Source organism: Scatophagus argus, chromosome 11 (assembly GCF_020382885.2).
Source record: "Scatophagus argus isolate fScaArg1 chromosome 11, fScaArg1.pri, whole genome shotgun sequence".
NCBI classification, from domain to species: domain Eukaryota; kingdom Metazoa; phylum Chordata; class Actinopteri; family Scatophagidae; genus Scatophagus; species Scatophagus argus.
The window spans coordinates 11183673-11208766 of record NC_058503.1 but is presented as its reverse complement, the minus strand read 5'-3'; the positions used below and the strand labels follow the sequence as shown (position 1 = coordinate 11208766).

Sequence of the window (25094 nt, the reverse complement as noted above, 5' to 3'; positions counted from 1 at the left end):
ACGTACATCACACGCGACAAAGGCCGAGGATACAGGTGAGTTGTGCCTACTGGTGTACAACTTTAGGTAACTTAATAAACAGAGATGGACACCCTCATTCACAAGGAAACATTTCAGCAAAGAAGTCCTTCATCAACCCTTTTGTCAGTGGGTGCAGTTGGAGCTTTGATCCAATGACAATAAAATCACGGTCTGGAAAAATTTGGTCTCCGGGCTCACAAACAGCATCATTTCTGCTGTGAGAGGAGAGTTCTGTAAATGGTGCACTGTCGCTTCATGGCACAGAAAGGGAGAATAACAGCTGGGCAGGAGCAAGTTCGCTGTGAGAGGCTGATGTGAACACAGAGGACAAACACGGGCAATTCATATGTCCGAAGGTCAAGCAAAGTGAAGGACGATCTATTATGTTATAGCAGTTTGAATTACATCATCCCCCAGTCTAAAACACTTCTGCTAACACACCCTCCTCCCATAAATGTGAGCTAACTGATTGCTGGGTGACTGGCTGCATTTGGTTGTCTTTTTCGACTTCTGTTTCGCTGTCGAAGCTTGCAGCATCTGTGACTGTACGCTGATGGCAGAAAATTGTATCTCTATCTGTCCTGGCTAAATTACAATTAATCATCTCAGTGGCAACACTCACCTCATCCATCAGTGCTTACTTTAAGACGGTGGGCTATGCAAATTGACACTGACATAACTGAACTTTATTTTATAATGTATCACAGGGTTCTGGTGGTCCACACAGCATCTGTCTCGCATGCCTCTTTGAACACACTTGCTCTGTGACCCTGATGGTTTGGGGATGGTTTGCCGCCTATGTGCTCATTCACTCAAAAGACACACGCACCCAAACACAGCAGGCATCAACATCGGGGAGGCAGGCATACACAGACTACCTTTTATCCCTCTGGGCCTCCTTCTTATCCATTATGACAGGTACACAGTTCGTTAGCTCGGTCCAGTCTGCGTGCAGTCCGCAGCTCCAGCCGGTGGAGAACCGGGAGAAGAGCCAGGACTCGTCTTTCCCTGGCCTGTGACATGTGCATTTCTTCTGCCCCGGCTTGCAGTCGCACGGCTGCTCCAAGCGAATATTCCTCACCAAGTGTCTCCCGAAAGTGGTTCCTCCGGTCTTCTGGATGTGCAAAAACACAATCACGTCGTCCCCTTTGATGTTGAACTCCACGTGTCTGTCAAGGTCCCTTTCAGTGAAGTTGAATTTGGACGGTACTTTAGCAGGGCTGTCATCCTCCAGGTCTTGATCTCTGTAGAAATCGTCGCTGTCCTGGTACGGGGAGGAAAGTAGGCTTACCCCCCTTAATTTCTCCCCAGCCTTAAAGTGGCACGAATTGCTGCCGGCGGGACAGATGTATTGGTAACCTATCATAACAAAAAGGACAGCTAAAATAGGAATCAAGATGAGCTTACTGGATCTATCATCCATCATATCAAGATAGTGTCTTCATTCTATTACTGTGAATAATAAGTAGAGCCCAAGGGTCCTTCGGGGATCAATATTCCTCCATGCCTCAGTTACAGTAAAGGTGCCTATAATTTAAGTGCCACGTGTTGATCAGATAAAACCCTCCGAATACACACAATCTGGACAAAAGGACAAGTTCGCCTTTTGGTTTCTAAAACACTGCGCGCCGTCTGCACTGCTCTGGAAATCTTGTCCAAAGTCAAGAGTCATGGCATTCAAATTTCAGGCAGTCCAACTTCTAAAGCCGGTGTAGAGCCGCATCCGTGCCGACGGCGCCCACGCTCCGGTATCAAAGTTGAAAATGAGGGAGCCGATGAGAGTTCTTAGTTTAACCGCTGGTCTGATCCCCGTGGTGATCCCCGTCTAAATCGCAGTGTGGCTCTTTTCGGTGACAGACTTATTTCAGCAGAAATGTCTGCACGGCTCGGACTGGATCCTACGGCAGCATCCTACAGCTGCATCCAGCTGGCGAGTTGAGGCGGTCTGACTGACTGTGCTGAAGCAGTGCTTTTGAGAGGATGCTGCTGCTGCTGCTGCTGCTTCTGCAGCATCCGAGCCGACAAATATGCGTTACGCTCTCGTCGTGGTTGGCCTGGGAGAGCTCTACATCCCATCCCGTCCATCCCATAATCTTGTTCAGCACAGTGCAAAGCCAGAGGCCCACACGGACACTGAATTGAGACAACATGGAGATTTAACCACATATAAATACTAAATCCGATGTAACTTTTTTGAAACGCATTCATCCGAGAGTGACCTTAGATTAAAGGAATAGTACCACCCTTCTGCTTAGAGCCTACAGTTGCCAGTGTAAGACTATAGGCTTTAAATAGCCCAATGTATAGGCCTAATATCTGCTCTAAAGGAAGTATTGTTAGAAGGATCTATTAAACGTGAAACAGCTGCTTTCTCTGCAGAATTAGCCTTATCACTTAACATTTTATTATGCTTTCTCTCATTGTGACTCCTTTAGTCTAATTATAGACCAACCAATCAATGCAATTCATTTTTCAGCTGGTCAGTCATTGTTTTTTTTTTTTTTTTTTACTTTGTTAACTGATCAGTCATTTAATGCCACTACTGGCCAACTGCAAAAACATCCAAAGTTTCCAGATTGATATAACTCGGAGAAAGCTGACAACCTGCAAGGTGATACCAACACTGGGTTTAAATGGATACTCCACCCATTTTACAGATGAGGGATCAGTTTACTGGTCATGAACAGCACTCAGCTAGAGAAAGCAGTCCCATAATGTCCTCTGTGGCTCCGGGGGGAGCTTTACAAAGTATGCGGAAATTACCCTGTTATCTTGGGTTCGGAAATGTTAGGTTTAGTAAAGCCTTCCTCAAAAGTTGGGAGCAGCCAGACGGAGATGATCTAATAAAAAAGGATGCTAGGGAGATGTCTAATTTGTAAATATAGGATCCAGTGTTTTTGACCCGTATCGATTAGCAGGGCATCTCTGCTCTGCACCTCTTGTGCACTGATAAAGATCTTTTTTTCCATCTAATCTATTTCTCATGACGTGGTATGATACTAAATAATAAACAACCCCTTTAATATTCTGATGATTGATTACTAGACCGATATACACATAATTCAATCTATAATAACATCAGTAACAACAATAATCTTATTACTATTGTTACTATTATAGTCTATCAAGTTATAGGTCTATTATTCTGCATAGGCAAACTATATTGGCTCTTAACATTCGCTCAGCATGATGTAACATTGTGATTAACCACATTACACCGCTGTCATTTTTCTAATCTTGTGTTTGATTGTACTGCTTTCTTTATTATCTAAATTTAATTTTGTTTATCTCCTTCTGCTGCTGCAACAACTAACTTTTCTCCTTGGACAAATTTCATTGAGACCCAGACAGTCTCTCATGTAGCTGTAACTGTGCACCGGACACGCAGTGTCACACCGACACCACACACTCACTGACTACACAGTCAGTGCAGCTACAACACGCTTCAGTGTTGTTTTTTGTTTTTTTGACGGGACAACACGCTTCAGTGTTTGGTGGGAAAACGTTTGAGCTCCAGCTTCCGTTTGTTTAGCTGTCTCCCACGGTGCCAGAATAAATTTCATTTATACCGTTAGGTTTTTAAATGTTTTCTACGGACTGTCACTAATTGTGTCCATGTAAACAGCTCGACGAAATGAGTCTAAAACAATTATATGCTATACTTAATTTTTGATTTCACTCTTTTGTCAGACACGACTAATGGCCAGCACGGGCCACCACAATACGCGGCAACCCCGGCAACTTGCTAGCTACACGGGTTGTTAACCTAGCTGCCCAAAATACCTACCTAAGGTCCGTTGCTTTGTATGGAAGCGGTTAGCATCTCTAACGGGGTGAGGGAAATATTATTAGCAAGACAGTAATCAGTAGTTATGTATTAGTAAAGCACACTGATAATGCTGTTGATACCTTTATCGTAAGCGATCTTTGCGCACGCCAGTGTACCGCTTTCGCTCAAGGCAAGGCTGTTTATTTTTATGCTACAGCTAAGTTAAATTTAGTCTGTACATTGTGACCCGTTATTTTCCCGTTCGTTATTTTATTTCTAGCTAACAAACCGGTCGGCGTGATTTGCTCATATAGCTAGCATCTTCCACAAAGGTGTACTCTGAATTTTCTTCTGAGTTTTTTTTGTTTTTTTTAAAGATGTCTGTGCGCACCGCTGTTGTGGTTTAGATAATAACTTGGAGTAACTACGTGGCACTGCCTGGCACATCTCAAAAGGCAGAGGCATTGTACTGACTGCGTTAGTGTTGGTGCTTTCTGCCACTGCAGGTTTATGTTACGTCGCGCCGGAGATAATGAGGAACTTTACTGTGTTGTTACTGCTGCTGCTGAACATAAATCACGTCCTATCAGCACCCAAAGGCGTCACTGCCAGTTTAAAAGCAAAGTGGAGCATGACGCCTTTCCTCCTGGAGACAAGGTATTCCTCCCTGATCATGTAACGGTATCTGACACAAATATGCAATCAATAGGATCTTAGTCAGGATTTTAACGTTGAGCACACAGTAGCCCCAAAAAGGAACCCTGTACCCCTTCCGCACTTTGTTATATTTTTGTAAACTTTCTAAGATGTATGTTAGAAAGTGTTTTTCCCCCAAATCCTCTCTTTCTTTTTTGGCATGAAAGTAGCCTCATCTGAATGTATTGAGTCAAAAAAGTTGGCCTTTGAAACAGCCACCATAAATATTTTTTTTAAATTCTGAAATGCAAACTCAGGATTGTTCAAACAGTCAAACATTCTAAACACGGATTATATGATCTAATTGTCCTCAGTGGAAGGCAATAAAAACAGAAATTGTTTCAGCATAGTATTCCTTCATAGTAGCTGGAAATAGCTGAAGATTGTAATTCCCTAAAGTGGTCTATCTCTTGGGGATAAAGTGTTCAAATGACACACTGATACATTTCATCCCAAAAGAAACAAAAGTTGTGCTCTTTAGTTTATCAGAACAAGTATTTGAACATAATGAAATTAAACAGCAGACAAAAGTTGTTGTTTTTTAAATTTTGATCATGAACACACTATTTTTTCACTTGTGTGAAAATATTCGTATTGTAATGATGAGCTACTGCTTGCCTTAAATGTCTTCATAGTGTTGTGTGATACTTCACAGGAGACATTATGGAACCAACACTGGAGACAATTTTGGCACATTAATTACCAGAGAATCTAAAATAATTATGTGGTGTGCAGCTCTAACTGATGGGTGGATAGAAAATGGTTCCTTCGATATGTACTGTGGTTCTGACTAATGCTGGCTATACTTTCTTTTTCTCTTGTGCAGTGAGTTCATTGGAGAAGATGGGAATGAGAAATTCTGGCAGTTTGTTGACACTGTCAAAGAGCTCACTGTATACAAACATGGAGGTGTGTTGTGTTTAATTGCTGTATCAAAATAAAGCTTAAATAAGTTAGCGTCATAACAGTTATGTTTCATTATCACTAATGTTCATTTGTCTCAGAGTCTGTGCGCTCGTACTACAACTTGATCCTTAAGAAGGCTGCCCAGTTCCTCACAGATCTTCAAGTTAATCTCCTCAAATTTGCTCTGGCCCTACGGTCATACTCACCAGCTGTTCATGCATCCCAGCAGGTATGTTGTGATCAAAATTAGTCATAGATTGATTAATTAGTAGGATAATTTGTCTAAATCTTTCAGTATCTGTTTTGAGATAATCATCATTGGTTCTCTAAATATCACATCGGCCACTGAAAGACCCATGTCAGTCGACCTCTAATCAAAATAGTATGAATTCAACTATTATAAAACATTCTGAAATGCAGCCTTAGGCATGTTAGCAGAGAGCCACATCCATTTCTTGTTTCAGGTGGTTACATTGTCTTTTTACTGTAATCAAGACTGAGGGTTCCCGGCAGGCCTCACTTCCAGTTTTTCTCAATTTACCAGTCTCCTCCCTGTCACCCTTTTCCTTATCAAACCAACATGATCATTTACAGCTCCTCCTCTTATCCACTGAAATATCGGAACATCTAACAGATGGACTGGGACAGCATTTGATTCAGATGGGCATGGTGCACAGAATATCAACGACTGTAATGGTCTCCTGACTTTTCTTTTGCTAAACAAAAGACTAAAGATTTAACTCATATAGTTGAGAATATGCCCTGGTGAGTGCTAAGAGTAAACTTTGAAATGAGATGTTTTTGTCTCGAAACTTTATAATTTAAAATAAAGCTAAAGCATACTGGATTGTCTGCCACACACATGTCCCTTGTATTTAGCTAAATGTAACCCTAAATAAGATAAAAATGCTAATTAAGACAAGACAAGTAACATATACTTGAATTAAGTCAAACAGCCTTGCGTAGTAAGCACTAGACAATCGAATCTGTACTCAACTGTTGGGACTGGAAGGATTTTAAATCCAAATCTAAGATTATTACACCTACTTTGAAAACACAATTGTTCAGAATATCATTTGTTTAACACATGTTTAGGGATTGTTGGTACGACAACAGGTGCACTTTGGAGAGGAGCAACATCCTGCTCATGCCACAGGAGGATGCGTAAATATTCATGATGGTTTAGTAAAGGAAAGGTGGACAGACAAGAAACAGGAAAGCAAAACAACCAAAGGATGTTCTGTGCGTTACAGCAGAGGCCAAAATATTTTTCCCGCAGTCAAGAAAAATGACACGTGATAGACAGGAGAGCTTGGATGCACAATTTTCTTTCCCCAATGCTTGATGTGAATTTGTTGTATTGAGATTTTCATCTTAAGTGAACAACGTGATAACAATCTTAGTTTTTAGTTTTTGATTATTAAGTGCGTACTGTAAATAACAAGAATACATGGAATATATGTGTTGAGAGACCTGTGAAACAGTTTTCTTGAACCTGGTATTTATGGGATATTATTTTGAAATGGACAGTACACAGTTTACTGTAGAATAATCTTGTCTAGTTGATGCTTTCGCTTTCAGTGCACTATGTACACACAATTCCTTAGCCCCTGGATCGTCGTGGCTTTAGCAGTGACAAGGAGAAAATTTTATTTTGGTGGCAGTGATGCGCTGGTTGATGAATTTCTCTCATTTTAAAATGTATTACACATTTGAGTGACTAACGGCCTTTTGCTGGTGAAATGAAGTGTTGTGCCTCACAGGGTAAATTGCTGTGGTGATTGCTTGATAATATTGAGAATAAATCAACCATGTAACTGATTTAACTATGATTAACTTTGGCCTGTTATCTTGTAGCCAGTGTGTCTTTTTGTTCCTGCCCTTAACAGATAGCAAGTGATGAGCCTCCGCCTGAGGCTTGCCCAGCCTTTGTCTCCATCCATGGTCAACATAGCTGCAGTACCAAGGAAATCAAGAAGCTCCTGAAGGCAGCTGCAGGCAGGTAACACAGAAGGGCATTGTTTTCCCTCTGTGGATAAACTGAGCAGAACAAGATGAAAAGTTTACACCGTTGTTTTGTTATTAAAATTGTGTTTTGGATGCTTTGGCTGACTGCACTGTGCCTGTTATGAATGTAGAAATGATACATTTTATTTCTTAAATGTTTTTAACAACATTTCAAAAATGTTTGCAGGCCTAAGCCCTATTTATACAAGAATGACCACATGTACCCAGGAGTCAATAAAACAGATGTGCCAGTTGTGATCCTCTATGCTGAGATTGGAACCAAGAAGTTCACCACTTTTCATAAGGTGCTGTCAGAGAAGGCTCAAGAGGGCACACTTGTATATGTGCTGCGGCATTTTGTAGCGGTGAGTAGAAATGTTCTGCAGCCACTTTATATCCCACCAATTTCACTGATCAAATGTTTTTAATAAATAAGTTTTGCTCTCAGCAAATAAGTCCCAAACGTCAGAAAAAGTGTTGATTATTTTCCTCTTCGACCTCCGTTTTATCTGTATTAAGATGAAGGAACTAGTGTAGTGATGCAACAGTGACATATTATTCCTTTTGGTATAATGCTTATAAAAGCAGGGATTATCGGAATGATGGAATGAACAGATTGCATTATTGATCAGTGTTTAAGAGGAGAATTAACAGATTTCTGAAAATGTAACCGACAATTCAGAAGCTAACAGAGATACAGATGTCTGTGATGGAGTAAAAGGTGAGTTTTGCTGAAGAAAAGCAGAATGTGGGTGGGTGTGAAACCCTTCTGATTGCCTTTGAAAGACTGATGCAGTGCTTTGATTCTGGGTGACATTGGTGTCAAGGTTGAATGTCAGTGAATCTGCTGTTGCGTGTGGCAGTCCATGTGCTTCTTGTTATCACTGGTAAAATGTGTTATCGATTATAAGTTTCTCTTACTGTGTGGAAAAGGGAAACTTGCACATCAGACACGGTGTCCACCTAATTCTGGCCATATAATGTGTGTAGGCAGGAGACAGCCTTCATGGCATGTAACTGCAGTCTTATTATTATCACAATACTTTAAATAGTAATGTACATGTACACTTAGCATTGTTTTGCTTTTAATCTGTTGTTGTTTTAAGCTGTTACTATTCTCACTGCTTGCAGGATCCAAAGCCTCAAAAAATGCTTCTGTCTGGGTATGGAGTGGAGTTGGCTATCAAAAGCACAGAATACAAAGCTGTAGATGACACCAAAGTAAAAGGTGAGTTGGTGAGTTATGAGACATTCTGTGCTGGGCCTCGCTGTATCTTAGGCAATAAAACACAAATCTTTTGCTTTGTAGATTCAAAGACAGTTGTGAATGCTGAGGATGATAATAACGATGAAGTCCATGGATTCATTTTTGGAACATTAAAGTAAGTACCCTAACTGTTAATTGCCATTTTTAAAATCTTTTCTACATTTTCTTTTGTGTGACTTGATAAATATATCCAAAGAAATCCACGTATTGTATTTATGTCTTGTTTTTCTTTTTTTATTCTTTTCAGGAAATCTCATCCTGAATTGAAGGAGCAACTCACCGAGCTTCGTAGACATCTCCTGGATAGCACTAATGACATGGTCCCTCTCAAAGTGTGGGAAATGCAAGGTATCAGTTTTCAATTTCAGTGGTCTTATGAAAGACAGAAAAACAGTGAATGAATTTGTCTTAAATGTATAATTACTGCAATGTGGACTTTTGTCATTTTATTTTCAGAATTGCTGTATATTACACCATATGTGGTATATAATGTACCATACCACATTAAATAATGTTAACATAACCAGTGTCATAGCACATGACTGCTTTGATTGCGTTGCATCCATGTAATTTGACTGAAGATAATGTGCATTCCTTGATGTATAGATGTTGCTGATTTCATTCTCTGATCTTCACAGATCTTAGTTTCCAGGCAGCTGCCAGAATCACTTCTGTGCCAAAGTTTGATGCTTTGAAGCTCATGCGAGACCTTAGTCAGAACTTTCCGAGTAAAGCCAGGTGAGCAAATTCATCTGATATTCTCTTTCTGGCTGACTGGCTAACACATTTGGTGTCATTACAAAATCCATATTATTAGGAGACAGGGACAACAAATAGTGGACATGAATTTTGTCTTTTTTATAAACCCATTTGTTTGAACATGATCCATAAAAAATACATCTTTAATACGGAGATCTAATCAGCTTTCCGATGTTTGCTGATCTTGGCCCAGACAGCTTGTAATAACACCAAAAAGTGCTGAGCAAGAGTCGGATGTTTACAGGGAATTGACTGAAAACGTACCATCTCGTACAGGTTTTGGAAGATTAAAAGTGGCATTTTACTGCCAACTGGGGATGTGGTAAAAGCTGATGGTGACTGTACATGTTTTACTGTTCCCACAGATCACTGACAAGAGTGGCCGTAAAGCAGGAAATGAGAAAAGAAATTGAGGAGAACCAAAAGGTGCAATATCATACGCAGCATTTCCACATGATTGTGCAGGAGGTGTTCTTTGATAACATCTTTAGACATTGCGCACATTTATTTTTAGAGAATGAGTTTCTCATCTGTGTCTGAAACACGAAATGAGACATTTTATTCTTATTTTCCTCATAGTCTTTATCCCTGCAACTTAATGCTGTACTTTGAAGATAGAAAATAGAATCACTCATTTTGGGAGTTTTGGCATTTGACTAACACTTTGAGCTTGTTCTTTCAGCATCTCAGTGAGACCATTGGTGTTCACCCGGGAGATGGGGAGCTCTTCATCAACGGACTGCACATTGATCTGGACATTCACAACCCTTTCAGGTAGAAATCCAGCAGTGGTCTGCCCGCACGCTCCTCAGGAAGCCTCAGATCAATCCGTTGGCTCAGTAATCCTGTTGCAATAAGATCAGTTTGTTGCAAAGCAGAAACACTGCAACACAACAAACATGTATTAAAAACTAACGTATAATTTTGAATTTACAGCATTTTGGACATCCTCAGAGGAGAGGCCAGGGTCTTGGAGGGACTTCATAACCTGGGTATAAAAGGAGAACATCAGGGCAAAGTGCTGAGGTTGCCTGTGAATGCTGTGGATGACAGCTATGCCTTAGACATCAGACATCCGGCTATAATGGTAACTCCTGTAGAAAATGTTGTTCTTTCTCCCCAGATAAACTCTTCAGGTGTTTTTTTTTTTGTTTCATCTTTGTGTACTTGCACCAGGGTGTGAATTAATGAATCAGACATCAGGCTATTGCAGCAGTCTCAAGCCTGCCAGAAACTTCAGTTATTAATTGGGAAGTTAGCCAAGAAAAGCTATCAAATTAAAAACTTGCAAGATTTTAATTTGGCCCCTCTGGCCATTTTGATATTCTGGGTATTCTAAAAAAAATACCAAAGAAATGAAGATATTAAGCCTTTCCACATTCGACCAAGAGGTCTGTCAGTTCAGCTTGCATCTCCTCTTTTAGAGATGGAGAATATGTGTGTCTGAAGGAGACACACACACATAGAGAGAGTGTAAGAGAGATAATGAAAGCATGCCTGTTGCACTGTACTTTAAGTTACAGAGAGAATAGCACTGTTAGTGCCAGAGTGGCCAGCAATAATGAATCATTTGCACCTGTGGTTCTGGTGATGTATCACAAAAGCCATATCTTATCACTTTCTGTGATGGAGGGTAGTGGAGCTTTATAACAGATGTACGTGTTCAATGTTGTACACATCAGATCTAGTATTTCTGTGGACAGAAAAGTTCACCTGTGTGTGACAGCTTTATTTGACATTTGACAGTAATTACATGTTTATTGAGCACGATGGTTACTGCAGTTAAAGCACATTTAAGTATACATAACGTATAGAGCAGTGCAACAGGAAAGGAATTATACTTTCCAAAGTTAATGTAACTCTGCAATATCTTGGTGTTCCTGAAACAGGATATGTTTATCACCACACTGAATCATTAATGTCAAGTACAGGGTGTAGCTGCAGTTGGAAATACAGTCATGCCCAACCATTCACTGAATACATAGCATTTGTAAACTTAAGTTTGGAATTTGGACCTGTGGGAGAGCGTGTTAGTGAAGGCTACAGATAGAGAAAAAAGTAGAGTTACAAAGGTATACAGAAGCCTCAGATAAAGGAAAAGCCAGAGTCTCAATTTTTTTTCAAAGTTATCATGTCTTAAGAAATGTAGTAAAACAATGAAAACACAGCTCCGCCAGGCAGAGGTGTCCTTGAGTGAGATACTGGCTCTGTACCTCTTCCTGGACTGCTGTTTTTTGTTGGTATGTAACTCATGAATATCATCTTTTTCACACTAGCCCTCTTTTTGTCTTGCACTTTACAGTGGTTGAATGACATTGAGAATGACCCAGTGTACCGCAGCTGGCCATCCGGTGTACAGGAGCTCCTCAGAGCCACCTTTCCTGGAGTCATCCGACAGATCCGACGCAATTTTTTCAACCTGGTGAGCCCCGCCAGGAATGTTGAGGGGGTAGTGATGACAAGTTTACAGTCAGGCACATTCTTCAAGTTTACAGTCAGGCACAAAGTATATTACAAATACATAAAACTGTCTGATTATCATAATTGCATGGGCCTGGGAGTGTTTTTGTATGTGCTAAACTCTTATTTAGCTATGATCCAGATTTTGTAGATGCACGGTTATTCAGATTTGATGGTGAAACCTTTCCTGTTAGGTGCTGTTCCTAGATCCAGTGCAAGAAGAAAGTGTTGAGTTGGTGAAACTAGCAGAGCTTTTCTACAAGCACAAGATCCCCCTGAGGTTGGCACTGTTATTTCTCACGCAGCTGTTTATATGGTCCACTCTTTGTATTTATAATCTTCACCGGCTAGCCAGTCTCATTTCACCTGCAAATTGAATACTTGTTTTTGCCCCCTTTCTGAAGAATTGGATTTGTGTTTGTTGTCAACACCGAAGAGGAGACTGATGGCTTCTCAGACGCAGGGGTTGGATTTTACAGACTGCTGAATTACATTGCAGAAGAGTACGATATATCCCAGGCTCTGATATCCATGCTCTCAGTAAGTATGTCCCATATAAATCTCTGTTGTTTTAGCAAGCACTTCTTTAAGTATAAATAAAGCTTGTTTTTCTTCAGCACAGGTCTCTTTGTGCCTCAGTTGTTTTATTATGCCTTGTGTTATCCCATGGGTTTAGACATTATTGGACTAGTTGAGTCAAAAGGATTTTGCCTCTGGTATCTGCTCTTTTAAACAGAGTTGGAAATTATTGACAGTTGAAGGGATTTAAAGAGAATGACAGTCAAATCTGATCTGACTTGCCACTCTCTTGCAGTTGTACAACAAAGTAGATGTCGGGGAGACACTGACTGTTGATACAATCTCTGCTTACCTGAAGAGAAAATTCCCCAAAGCCAATGCTGAAAGGATTCTCGGTGCAGAATCCGAGTATGATGACAAAAGGCAGGTAAGGAAATTAAATTGTGTGCTCTTGTTTCTTTCTGTATACTGGGAGTACTTAAAAAAGATTTAAGATGAACATCCAAAGATTCATTGTATGTGTTGTGTGCTCCAGGATGGTGCCCTCTTCTACAAAAAGAGTGGCTTGGGTGCCCTTCCTCTGGCTCTGTTTAATGGAGTCCCTCTGAACCCAGATGAGATGGACCCAGACGAGCTAGAAACCATCATCCTGCAGCGCATAATGGACACCACCAACACCTTCCAGAGAGCCGTCTTTATGGTATGACATGTCTGGATCCAGTATTTGCTTATTAACTGATGTTCTTGGTAAAGTCACTCTCATCCGTTTTGTCCTTTGACTACAGGGTCAGTTGACTGAGGGCTCGGATGTGGTGGACTATCTAATGGAGCAGGCCAATGTGGTTCCCAGGATGAACCCTCTCATTTTGAACACTGACCGAAAGTACCTCGACTTCACTGCTAAGCCAGGTGATCTGTGTTACTAATCTTAAACTATCCGCTATTGTTTCACAACTATATTCTCTGTTTATTTTTTATTTTATGTTTTTCTTTCTCGCCTTGCAGTTGTCGATGATTGGGAGGACACAACTATGTTTTCATTCTTGGACTCGAGAGACAAAACAGCAGTGATGTCTAAGAGAATGAAGTACTTTACAAACAGTGGTAAGGAGTCACTAATTACTTTATGCCTTGGTTTCCTAATTAACACAATTTCAGTTGATGCCATTCATTTTCTGGAACACAGTGACTTACAGCAGTCTAAATCACTTGCTCAGACATGTACATCTCATCTAAAATGGAACAACCATCCTGTATTTACTTGTTGAAAACCCTGAAATGAGCAGTATCCAAACAAAAACGAATCCTGCGTTGCTTTACTGATCTGTGAAAGTGTGAAATTGACCTTTGTTAAAGTAGACACACAGCGCCTCCAGAAAGATAATTGCTGGGTCTGAGCTGACTGGCTTTGAGCCAACAGTCCTAATGGTCGTCAGAGCTGCATTTCACTGCTCAAGGCTGGGGTGTAGCTGTCTGAGTGAGGCTGAGGAGGGTGATTGCTATCCTCCCTCCGTGGATTAGCCAACTGGCTGACTGCCTGCCTTTCTGACTGACTGACTGACTTGTGTGTGTGGGGGGTGAGCATCTAACTATGACAGGGTTCTACTAATATACTGAACTCTTGTCAGATGTCTCAGTCTCTCTCACCTCTTACACACCACCTGGACATTAAGTGTAACGACCGAGCCTCATTTTCTTTCTCACTTTCACTGAACTGTCAGGGTGTGTATAAGTATATGCTAACCCTTTTAGAGGGTTAGCAGATCTTGCTAAATGGCAGGTATTGTGGTTGTTGTTAAGATAGGAAACTGCTCAAAAACACACTTGCCCTCCTCTTTCATTATGTATCAGTTTATTGTACAAACGTCAGGAAGCTTAGCGTGATGCTTTAATTGAAATTCTGTGTGCTATGTGCCATATGTATTTAGAGTACTGAAGAGTTCTTGGTCTTTTACCTTAGATGAAGATGGGATGAGTACTGTGACCATGTGGATAGCTGCAGATTTTGAGAATATCTCTGGAAGAAAACTTTTGCTCAGTGCTCTGAAATATATGGTGAGTATTATCTGGTCTCTTTATTCTTCTCTCCTCATCTTTTCAACCTGTTATTTAGGTTCTTTAAGGGAAGGCATGATCTGCAAAAAAAACATAAATACTCATCTTTCGTCGGGGGCTCAGCAGTAGAGATTGCCTGCTTGGCCAGGGCAATTAAGATGCCACCAGAGGCTAGTAAATCTAGCAGTTTACTTCCATGATTAGGGAAGAGGTTAAAAAAAGTAACACAATGTTTTGTCTGGAAGTGATGATGGAAGTACCCAATGAGTGAGCCATTTTGCTTTTTCCTCATCTCTGTTGAAGTGACCAGTGCAGTTCTGATTACGGCCACTGGTGAGAAAATGTGGCAGTTAAAGACAATTATGAGATGAAGCTCAAGCCAAGTGGTGTTAGAGGATGTGGGCGTAACTCCAACTAGACGGAAAAAGATGTTTAACTTTAGTTTTTTTTGTTATTTTTTAACCACTAATAAATAGAACAGTTGATATACGGACAAGTAAAAATTGAGTTTTGGGCAAGTAGATTTCTGACCCACTTTGCAAAATAAAATTAACAATGAACCCTGGTAGTGCAGTGAAATCAGTTAGTATGCTGGTGCAAAAAAATGACTTGGCAATGTATCACAAACCTTAAATTCTTAGAAGGAATAGGACTATTGTCTCAGTAATATTTTTCACATTGGCCGAGATTGCAATACATTGACAACCTTTTGTTTCGACAAGCCCTTAAAACTCCTGTGACATGAAACAAAGTGAATATGCTCTTAAAAATGAATTTTCTGTGTGTGCTCTCATCAATCATCTGTACAGATGCCTCTAAAACAGAATATCTTTTATTGATGCACTACACATGAATGAAGTGTGATACAGCAAGCAGGCACGGAAAAGAATAAGCTGAAGGAAACCTTTACTGACACTTAAAAGCAATCAACACCTTCTCACCAGTTACACCTATGGTCTCTGGAAATATGACAGTGTGTTATATTTTTGTGAATTATATCACGGCTGTCTGGATGTGTGTGTGTGTGTGTAAGCAGAAGGCCAGCCCTGGAGTACGTGTGGGTGTGATAGATAACCCCACTGGAAAGCCCAGCGACGATAACTCTGTGCTGTACAGGGCTATCTGGGCCTCTCTCCTCACCCAGAAGAATAAGGCTGCAGCAGAGTTTGTGCAAAAACTCCTGAAAGAGGAGAGCAGCCAGCTCCTCCAGCAGGGGACCAAGATGAAGGACTTACTGATTCAGGTAAAGGTGGGATTAAAGAAGGTAGTTTTGTTTTTTCTGTCAGTTTAGAGATAATCTGTTGTTAACATTTATTTTTTTAAATCTGTTTTTTTGTATTTTAAACAAATGGTAGCATTTTAGGTTCTGTTGGATGTTGTTCTTTTAGGTAATGCTTTGTTGTTTATTGATATACAGATTATATCGGGATATGAAATTTGATTTTTCACCATTTTGATATAAAATTACCAGATGGATATGTCTGTTGTAGGCTTAACCCATGCAGGAAGTATAGTTTCATCACATACAACCCTACAAAATCCAACACTGCCATTAAACATCATGCTCACTGATTTGCAGCATTGCCTGCATTGGACTTTAACAATCACAGATATCAAAGGAATCCTTGCCTATACATAAAAAGTAATGAAAAAGCTTTAACTATATTAAACTATACTAAAACTATATTGTCTTGCCATGATATATAACATCACATCATCCAGCCTTAAAAGATAATGTAGGAAGAAAGTATGTGTTGTGTCGAGAAAATAGTTTTGATTGTCAGTCAAAGGTGTATCAGTGAAATGTATCTCTGCGAAATGGGAGGAATATTAGTCAGCACTGGCATAAGTATGAACATTTTAGGGAGAACTGCAGAGCATGACTGCAAAAGCAAGGAAAACAAAGGTTGGATGTAGCCACTTGAAGAGATTTGTATGCCGCTGCTTTCTTGATTTAAGCGCACAGTCGGGGGAAAATGGTGATTGATGAGCCCATCTTCTCATTCCTCTCCTGAACATCAGCAAACAGAATGCCTTTCGAGCGCGCATGATGCTCCACAGCCTGTGGATGCCAACGCAAGCAACCTACTCACTGTCAGTTCCACTTGATCTGTCACAGGGGCCAGCACGAGGAGGGCTCAACATGCTGATTCTTTAGCTAAAACCCGCTGGTTGATACCTTGCTCTCCGGGACCTGAATGAATAGCCCAAGTTCCTGCTCACCGTTCATGGTTATGTGAGCCTGGTGTGTTCAGCCAAGCCTGACCATCACTCTATTGCTGTAAGCAGTCTACAGCTGCTAGTGTTCTCCATGCTGTAGTGTGCAATATCCACCCACACATCATTACATATAAGAAGGCACTAATCAACGAATCAGCTGACAGGAGAGTTCCCATCTCTCCCATCGGGACTAAGTCATACAGCACAAGCAACATTTGGGACCAGCCATAACAAACTGCCCTTCAATTACCAACCTTAAAAAATGGAGAGAGAACAGGGAGAGAGAACAGGCTGGAAATAGCAACAGAAAGATAGGTAGGTGGTGGCTTTGTGAATTGAGACTCAGAGTCAAGGGATATGAGTTTATTATTGGCTGCTAGACAGACTTGCTGACTGGAATGTGCTGACATTATTGGTATTTCACCTGTTCTCCTGAGGAGAGATGTTGGAGAAACTAATAACCTGACTCCACAAACCTTCCACACACCCACACCTAATTTGTTATAGACAAAAATGGCTGAGGCTTAATTAAGAGTTTGTTATATTAATTACAAATTGATTAATCTAATTTTTGCACATGTGCATTTCGTCCTCTGGCTGAAATATTTCATGTCTGAAAGCTGCAGTGATTGTGCTGATGCCAGGCGTCAACAATATTGTGAATAATTCTCTTACCTCTTTTTACCTCACATACATCATTCCTCCTGCCAGTGCATCAGATTTTGTTTTGAACAGGCTGTAAAGGCAGAAAGGTCCTTGAGTGAGTCTATTGGCTCTCACAGTACATCATACAGTTCTTAGAAATGTGTGAGCCAATAATGCAATCAATTTGTCTTACCTAAACAAACTTTTGTTATGCTGCTCTAGGGAATGGACGAGGATGCCTTTGAGAAAAAGTTCAACACAATGGAAGTGGATTTTATCCGTAGTCAGCGGCTGTTTTGTCGAGACGTCCTGAAACTGAGTCCTGGACAGCGAGCAGTGATCAGCAATGGGAGGGTGAGTGAAGAACTCAACACAGGTCAGCTAGCATCTCCTCGGTTACTTCAGAATGCTCATCCATAGATTTTCTGCAAAGTTGAATAGACCGCATTAAGTTGTCACGACGGTAAAGCAGTGGTTGAATGTTGCTGTTGTTGTTTGGTGCAATGAAGCAGGATCCTCTAAGCTGCTGCTCTACAGATGATTTTCCCTCTTGTGTTTTCAGAGTGCTTCCTTAGCACTGTCAAATCAGCATGACTGTCTTTCAAAGGTCACAGGTGGCAAAAACTGCACTGTGTGTGTGTGTGTATGTGTACGTGTGTGTCTCTGTATGTGCTGACTGCACGTGTACACAGAGCTGATGACTGATGTCTCAGCAGCAGTGATGCTGACAGCCACGAACGAAGAGGCCAACCTCGGAGATGGCACTTACAATTAATATCATTTTACATTCCTCTGCTGCAGTGGCCAGACTCTACTCCCAAAATAGAAAGGGAAAAAAAAGTCACTGAATACCATGACTTTAAATGGATACAACAGTGTTACAATCACATTACATTTTACACCCACATGGCAAACAGTAAATAATACGTGCAGAGATGAGACTTGGAAAAGTTGTGTTCTCACTGCATTTCTTTTTCTCATGTCAGATACTTGGTCCGTTTGAAGAACAGGATGAATTCACTGTGGAGGATTTCCATTTGCTGGAGAAGATTACACTGAGCGGTTCTGCAGAGAAAGTCAAAGCCAAAGTTAAACAGATGGGGATAAAGCCAAAGCAGTATGTTTGTATTTTCTGCATTGTTATGCAAGAGAAAAAAATGCCTCTTTCATCTTTCTTTACCTGTCTGTGTTAAGCATTTTAGCAGGATAACGAGAATAGCTGTTATAAAGTGAAATAGTTTTTAACTTTCAACACTTTTCTCTTTGTCTCACTTCAGTCTTGAGGTTTTATAGACAAATGGTCCTCTTAAATGAAAAAATCTTGAACACGTGCTTTATTCAGTGTTCTGTAAGGATGAAAATGTCAGTTTGTCAGTTTGAAGGTAATGTTAACTGATTCATGAGGCTACCTTGTTAACAGCTTGACATCACATTATGAGAGCTCTGTTTGACATCTCCCATAACACGTAGCATTAATAAATGATGGGCTGACCCTGCTACACCTCTTTCCCTTTAGCGGCAGTGATTTAGTTATGAAAGTTGACGCCCTCTTAACTGCAGCACCCAAAGGCGAAGTCAGGAGGGATGTCCACTTTATCAAAGACAGCCACAGGTGAGCAACATTTTCTTCTCCTCTGCTCACTGTCCTGTTAATCTTAGAAGGAAGTGTTAACTCATTCATTTCGTTATAATAAGGGATTTTCCTAATTACTAATTTTTCTAGCATTTGAACAGGAAACCAAACGATTCACTAATGCAGCAATGCCAATGTAGCTGTAAATATATATATATATATATTTCTTGTCCCCTGAGTGAAAGGGTGGACCAGTATTGAAAGTGACCCAAAGCATTAAGGTGACACTGGACCAGTGTGACGTGGAGTGAAATGGCTCCTAAATGTACATTAATAGAATAATTTGTTTGTGACTAGTATTTCTGGTGCTGGCTAGCAAAGTTTTTAAACTGCTAGTCCACTGATGGGTCACATCCTTAGTTATAATGGATCTGAAAATTGCTAAGCTTTCATTTCAAGCAGTCCAGAAAGCAGAATCTCTTGATTTCTGCTGAGTAAGGATTGTATAACCTTGCGTTTCTCAATCTCCTCAGCGTGCTCCATCTCTCTCCACGTGAAAACGAGGTGTTCTATGATGTTGTGGCCATCATTGACCCCCTCACTAGGGAGGCACAGAAGATGTCCACTCTGCTGATTGTAAGTTATAGTCTTCTCTCATATTCTTCTCCTCTCTTCTCCACCGAGTCATTACAAGGACGCCAGTACACAAACACAAAGCTTGCCAAAAAAAAATTTCAGTTATTTCAAGGATTTTTCCTTTTTCGATCCTGACAAGATGTTATGATGGAATGGTCCATTATTCCTTTCTGCACATTGTTTAAGATTCTGCACCTTGTAGCACATTAGAGGCATTTATTGACTGAATGAAGCTCTTTGTGAGTTAAAACAAGTATGCTTATTTATTCTTTAAATAGAATATGTTTTTAGAAACCGGTTCCTTGGTGGGCTTAGTTTCACTGAATCCCATCAGCTGTCTGCCGCATCTTGTTGGAGGCTTGCTGTGGTTAACAATTTGACTTGGGTGAATATGAAAATATGACTTACCGTGCCTTTACAGACAGCCACCTCGAGTAGCTATTGTTTGCGGTGTACACCTTCCTGTAGTGTCCTTCAGTATGCAGTAGAAACTGTGATGCTGATGCTAGCACACTGAGCTAAGGGATTTAACTCAGTGTGCTTATAACCGCTGGCGCATTATTTTTTGACCACTGTTAAAATGTGAAAGATGCTATGTAAGACTATATGCTTTGTCATTTGAGATCCTTTTGAAGTTCAGTGTAGTTAGCGTAATGGGGCAGTGAAGCTCAAAGCAGCCATCAGTCTTCAGTGAGAGCCTTATGTGTGACTTTTACCACTATGTTAGGCTGGACTCTACTTGCCTTCTGGTTTCTAACTGGGTCTCTCTTTCTGTGACTCCTGCAGGTGCTCAGTCAAGTGGTCAATGTGAGACTCCAGGTGTTTATGAATTGCAGGGCCAAGTTGTCCGAGATGCCCCTCAAGAGGTAAGCTCTAGCTCCAGCAGTAATTAAATTTTCTTGTTTGGCTTGTTTTGTGTATCCTCTGACCGCTGCAGACTTAGCATCTCTGCCTCGCTCCTTTCCTTTGTAAGATTATACTGCACAGATGCAATCTGCTTAATAACACCACCTTATTGCTTTGGGCCTCCCCTTGCATCTCTGGGCAAATTGCTTACAGCTTGCACTGTTATGGTTCAAACCATACAGTAAAAGCAACAAAAATAAAAATCAAAACAAGTGAAAGGTTGAAATTGTGCATTAACATATTAACATTCACACCACTGAGTGAACATTAGTTATTATATAATTTGGAGTGTTTTCTTTTTTTAAAATTGTTCCATAATGGGTAGAGTCATATGGTAGTGTACAGGAAATACTTTTTTTTTCTCCTCAATGCCAAAGGACAGAAATTTGCAGGGATGATTTCCAGTGTGGCATTTATTGACCTCTGATTAAATTAACATTAAATAAAAATTACTCAAATGGATATGTCATATCTTCACATGAGAAATAAATAAGCCTAAGTCTGCAGTCAAGCTGCTGCAGGCTGGTCCACTAGTCCAGTGCAAAGGCTAATAACTTTCCATGTTATTAGCCTGTGTGATTGTGTTGCAGGTTGCTTTCTTAAAGTACCATCTTCACATTCAACCACTGGGCAGCAGACAGATAAAGTTGAAATTCCGCACTGCTGGCAAGATAATACTTGTTGAGTCACTGATTTTGAAGAACCATCAGAAGCTTCCACTTTGGGGAATTAATGACCTCTTTAAATGACTGGAGAAATGTAATTAAAATATGCTACAGTGGAGCTTTCTCAGGGGTTGATGATCAGTTTATAACAGCAGAGGAGTTTTTTAACTAAAAAGTTACAGCTTCCCCACTTGATGTTTTTTGTAGAGCCATAAACTTGGTAATCCGATATCGCGCCCCTAGACACTACTGTCAGTGCACAAATCCTTTTCGCAGTCAGCTGGTTCATTTCATTGTCTGGGATATTTCTCATAGTGGTAAGAAGGCAACGGAGACCACAGGGCTGCTCATCTTCTTTCTCTCACTTTTCTTCTTGCGGAGAATTGACCATTCTACAAACAGAGCAATCAGATTTTTCCCCTTGTGTACTGGGTTTCTTCCTCCTTAACTTCAGCTACTTTTCTTCATCACTTATCTGTGTTGTGGAAGTGGCTTCCATCTCACCCTGGAGTCAACAGCCCCTTTGTAACTTCTCCGTTCTGGTCCGCACAACAGATGTGGCGGGAGTGAACCTCCTTGAAATCTCCCTGTGAATAAGAAATGTGGCCACGTGCCTTTGAAGATAAGAAAGCATTTTAAAGACAAAGAATTAGCTTTGGTAATGGTTATAATCTGCCACGTTACCTACACTCATTATGACTCCTCGATGTCAGAGGGCACACTGAAGAAAAGCAATTAGCATAAAGATTAGCCTGGAGCTAGCGTCTGTGACACCTCTGAGGAATAATAGAGAGAAGGAACATTTCTTGTGTACACACTGCCACACATATTTTTGTTATTGGCTGAGAAGGAACACTGACAAGTAATAGTATTAGATTCCTCACTTTGAAGAGATTGTATATACCCAGCTGTCACAACAGAGCGCATCTCTCCTGTTCTAGAAAGAGGATTATTGCACAACAAGTTATCATGTTCTTGCTCACTGTGGATTGCAGTGCATTTGCTGAATGGAATTGTTGACTCAGTCCAATTCGCAAAAAGTCCTGCAGGATATAGCCACCATTTTATGGCTTTCAATTCGCTACTCAGTTGTAAGATACAATGCTAATTTGCATCTGATGAGCAAGCACTTAAAATATGATCTCTGTTTGTCTTTCCAGCTTTTACCGTTTTGTCTTGGAGTCAGATGTGACCTTCTTGGCCAACGACACAGTGGCTCCAGGACCAGTTGCCCGCTTCACAGAGCTCCCTGAGTCTCCTCTTCTCACCCTTAATATGATCACACCAGAGAGCTGGATGGTGCAGGCTGTCCGCAGCCCCCATGACTTGGATAACATCCATTTGCAGGAGGTATCTTAGCTCCTTAGTCAATATTACCAGCAGTCTTATCATTCTCACTCCTTATTTGGGGCTGAGATTCTTTCTGTGAATCAGCCTCAATTTGATTCTTTTGTAATTTGTGATTTTACTTTAGGTGAGCGGGGTTGTGACAGCAGAGTATGAGCTGGAGCACCTCTTGCTGGAGGGCCACTGCTTCGACCTGTCGACTGGCCAACCTCCCCGCGGACTGCAGTTTACCCTGGGCATGAGTCGAGACCCGCTCATGTATGACACTATTGTCATGGCTAACCTGGTCAGCAGCCTTTTGTACCCAATACTAGAGTTACCAGGACAGTTTTCTTGCATAGATGGCATGGATATCATAGTAGCTAAAGTCCGGATGAAATGAGAAATGCCTTTTTAATTAGATCAGTTCCGTAGACATTTTATGCACCTATTTAACAATATAAACAAACATACAAAAAAAGAAATCTTAGCTAAGCAAGGACCTACTAGCTGTACCTGTCCTGCTTCACTTTGAAATATGTCACAATGCAGAAGCTAAGTCAGAGTTTCCATTAGAAAGAGCTGGTGCTGGTGTTCTCATCTCCTCCGCTCCATTTCAGGATCTTGCAAACTGTGAATGTGTATTTTTTGTTTAGCTTTTTTAATACCAGTGCTCACCAGCCAATCCACACCACCCGACCCACAAAAATATGCACTATTCACTGAACCCGACTCAACCTGCAAGCTCTCAGCTTTATGCATTAGCTGCAAAACAAGTACCCTTCATTAAGACTCTGTCCCTCTTTTCTTCTGTCTCTCTCACACACAAACCAACAATGTGTGTATCTGAGAAACAGAGTGAGAAGGTGAAAGGTGGACTATTACATGCAGTGCTCATGTAAGTTATTCATAACTTAATAATGTAATATTTCCAACTTGCCTAATATACTTTGCACTGACTTTGTGTATTTTCATGCCACACAAAAACAATGCTTCATGTCTGATGTGAACAGACAGGAATTATTTTCAGCAGACGTAGTGACTGAAGAGTTTTAAATATGAAATAAATAAATATGACTTCAACAGATTTGTCTGTTGAAAAAAAGCAGCAATTAACGGATAATGGACACTCTGAGCTGAAAGCTCTCAAAATGCCATTTCATCTGAAATTTAACTACAGCAGTAAGGACTATTTGGTCCCAGAATTGAGAAAACAAGTGTGCACTGCAATCTTAGAGTAAATACTTTTGCTGTTTCAAACACAACAGGGATATTTCCAGCTTAAAGCCAATCCTGGTGCCTGGATCCTGCGATTACGTAAAGGGAGATCAGAGGATATCTATCAGATTCTCACGTGAGTATTCAACAGTGTCTGCAGATTTATGTTAAAGCCATTGTAGTCTTTTCCGTCTCATCCCTTACAGACATTTATATTATGAAGAGAAACGTGATGGTGCTAATTAGGCCGCTTCATCAGTAGCTCAACATCAAGGTTGTTTTCAGCTACCTCTCCATTTCGTACTGGTAGCTATGAAACCCATCACTATGGTAACGTGGAGAGCTGCTGACACTGTAGCAGCTCAAGGTTTTGATGAGTGCAGGGAGTTCTGCTCACCACAGAGGGGAGAGAGGCAAGTAGGAGGAAAGGGGTGCTATTAAAGAGAAGACAGAGCGGAGAGATGATTCAGCTGGTCACCTGCCACGCCATCCACCTCAGACTGCAAAATATCAGCAGTAGAATGTGTTTTAGTTGGGACGGCGTAGGTGTCAAAGGCTGTATATACTTGACAAAGTGTGTTGGCGTTGTCTAATTTCCCCGGACGAATAGAAATAGCATTGTGCAGTGGTTGATTTGATGCATTTTCGAGCAAAAGGCAGTTTTCCTTACCTTGTATTCTGTTAATACTGCGGTTTCACTTTAATTAGACTCCACTGCGGTACTTTTTATTTTTATCTAAAACAGATCAGCTGTTAACTTTGAAAGGAATATGATCTAACTTCACGTTTAATTTCTACTTGACATAACAAAGAAGTGTAATTCCTCATTGTCAAGTTGCAATAATGTCTCAAATCCCAACCATGTATGCGAGTCTGCATGGGCAGCTGTAGTGCATCATACTAGATGTCCCTACAATCACAGATATTGTCCTCTCTGGCTATCCTCACATAAGATTTAGGACACATACGGCCCCTGGTTCCTCTGGAATCATATCAGACAACCAAGATTTATTCCCCAATCCTCCAGGTGAAGCTAAGAGGTGATGTCATTTTTCACCTTGGCAGTGTCATTATTCTTGTGGTTAGCGGCGCTCTGCTCTGGTTAGGTGGCCGATCAGAGTCTAGTGGGAGTGTCTGTGCTCTCTGGTCCCCGAGCCTGCGTTTTTCCTCTTCCACCCTGTGCTGTGTTGCCACTGCGCTTTGCCCTGACAGCGATGAATGAGATGGCCATCTCTCCTCTCCTCAGAGCAGGGATACAGATTGATCTCTGGTGCTTTCTAACAGAAGCCCTAAAGGCTGAATTGCAACAGTGACAGCAGAGAGGGGCACAACACAAGCAGCATTTTAGCAATGTGGTGAGGGGGAGGGCACTTTTAGCCCAATGAGGAGGGGGCATTTATCATAGTGATAAGGTTAGTTTTTTGCCTTTAGTAAGCACTGGGGTCA

General features: G+C 40.9%; 1 protein-coding gene across 4 annotated transcripts in view; it reads left to right on the top strand.

Annotated features, from left to right (window-relative positions):
• The first annotated feature begins 3695 nt into the window (after nt 1-3695).
• Nucleotides 3696-25094, top strand: part of uggt2 (UDP-glucose glycoprotein glucosyltransferase 2) — a 37096-nt gene continuing 15697 nt past the window's right edge. For 2 of the 4 annotated variants that reach the window (XM_046403744.1, XM_046403742.1), the window contains exons 1-30: nt 3696-3854; nt 4297-4447; nt 5313-5395; nt 5491-5621; nt 7282-7394; nt 7587-7764; nt 8531-8627; nt 8709-8781; nt 8914-9014; nt 9305-9404; nt 9791-9851; nt 10108-10199; nt 10362-10512; nt 11728-11847; nt 12080-12165; nt 12290-12425; nt 12700-12831; nt 12940-13104; nt 13190-13313; nt 13410-13508; nt 14365-14459; nt 15496-15702; nt 17547-17678; nt 18311-18441; nt 18841-18936; nt 19431-19533; nt 20320-20399; nt 22265-22454; nt 22579-22737; nt 23699-23784. In XM_046403744.1, coding sequence (XP_046259700.1) covers nt 4323-4447; nt 5313-5395; nt 5491-5621; nt 7282-7394; nt 7587-7764; nt 8531-8627; nt 8709-8781; nt 8914-9014; nt 9305-9404; nt 9791-9851; nt 10108-10199; nt 10362-10512; nt 11728-11847; nt 12080-12165; nt 12290-12425; nt 12700-12831; nt 12940-13104; nt 13190-13313; nt 13410-13508; nt 14365-14459; nt 15496-15702; nt 17547-17678; nt 18311-18441; nt 18841-18936; nt 19431-19533; nt 20320-20399; nt 22265-22454; nt 22579-22737; nt 23699-23784 — 3446 coding nt within the window. In that variant the 5' untranslated portion in view covers nt 3696-3854; nt 4297-4322. Of the gene's footprint in view, nt 3855-4296; nt 4448-5312; nt 5396-5490; nt 5622-7281; nt 7395-7586; nt 7765-8530; nt 8628-8708; nt 8782-8913; nt 9015-9304; nt 9405-9790; nt 9852-10107; nt 10200-10361; nt 10513-11727; nt 11848-12079; nt 12166-12289; nt 12426-12699; nt 12832-12939; nt 13105-13189; nt 13314-13409; nt 13509-14364; nt 14460-15495; nt 15703-17546; nt 17679-18310; nt 18442-18840; nt 18937-19430; nt 19534-20319; nt 20400-22264; nt 22455-22578; nt 22738-23698; nt 23785-25094 lie in introns of those variants that run through there. The other 2 variants (XM_046403743.1, XM_046403745.1) reach the window with 2 other exon arrangements.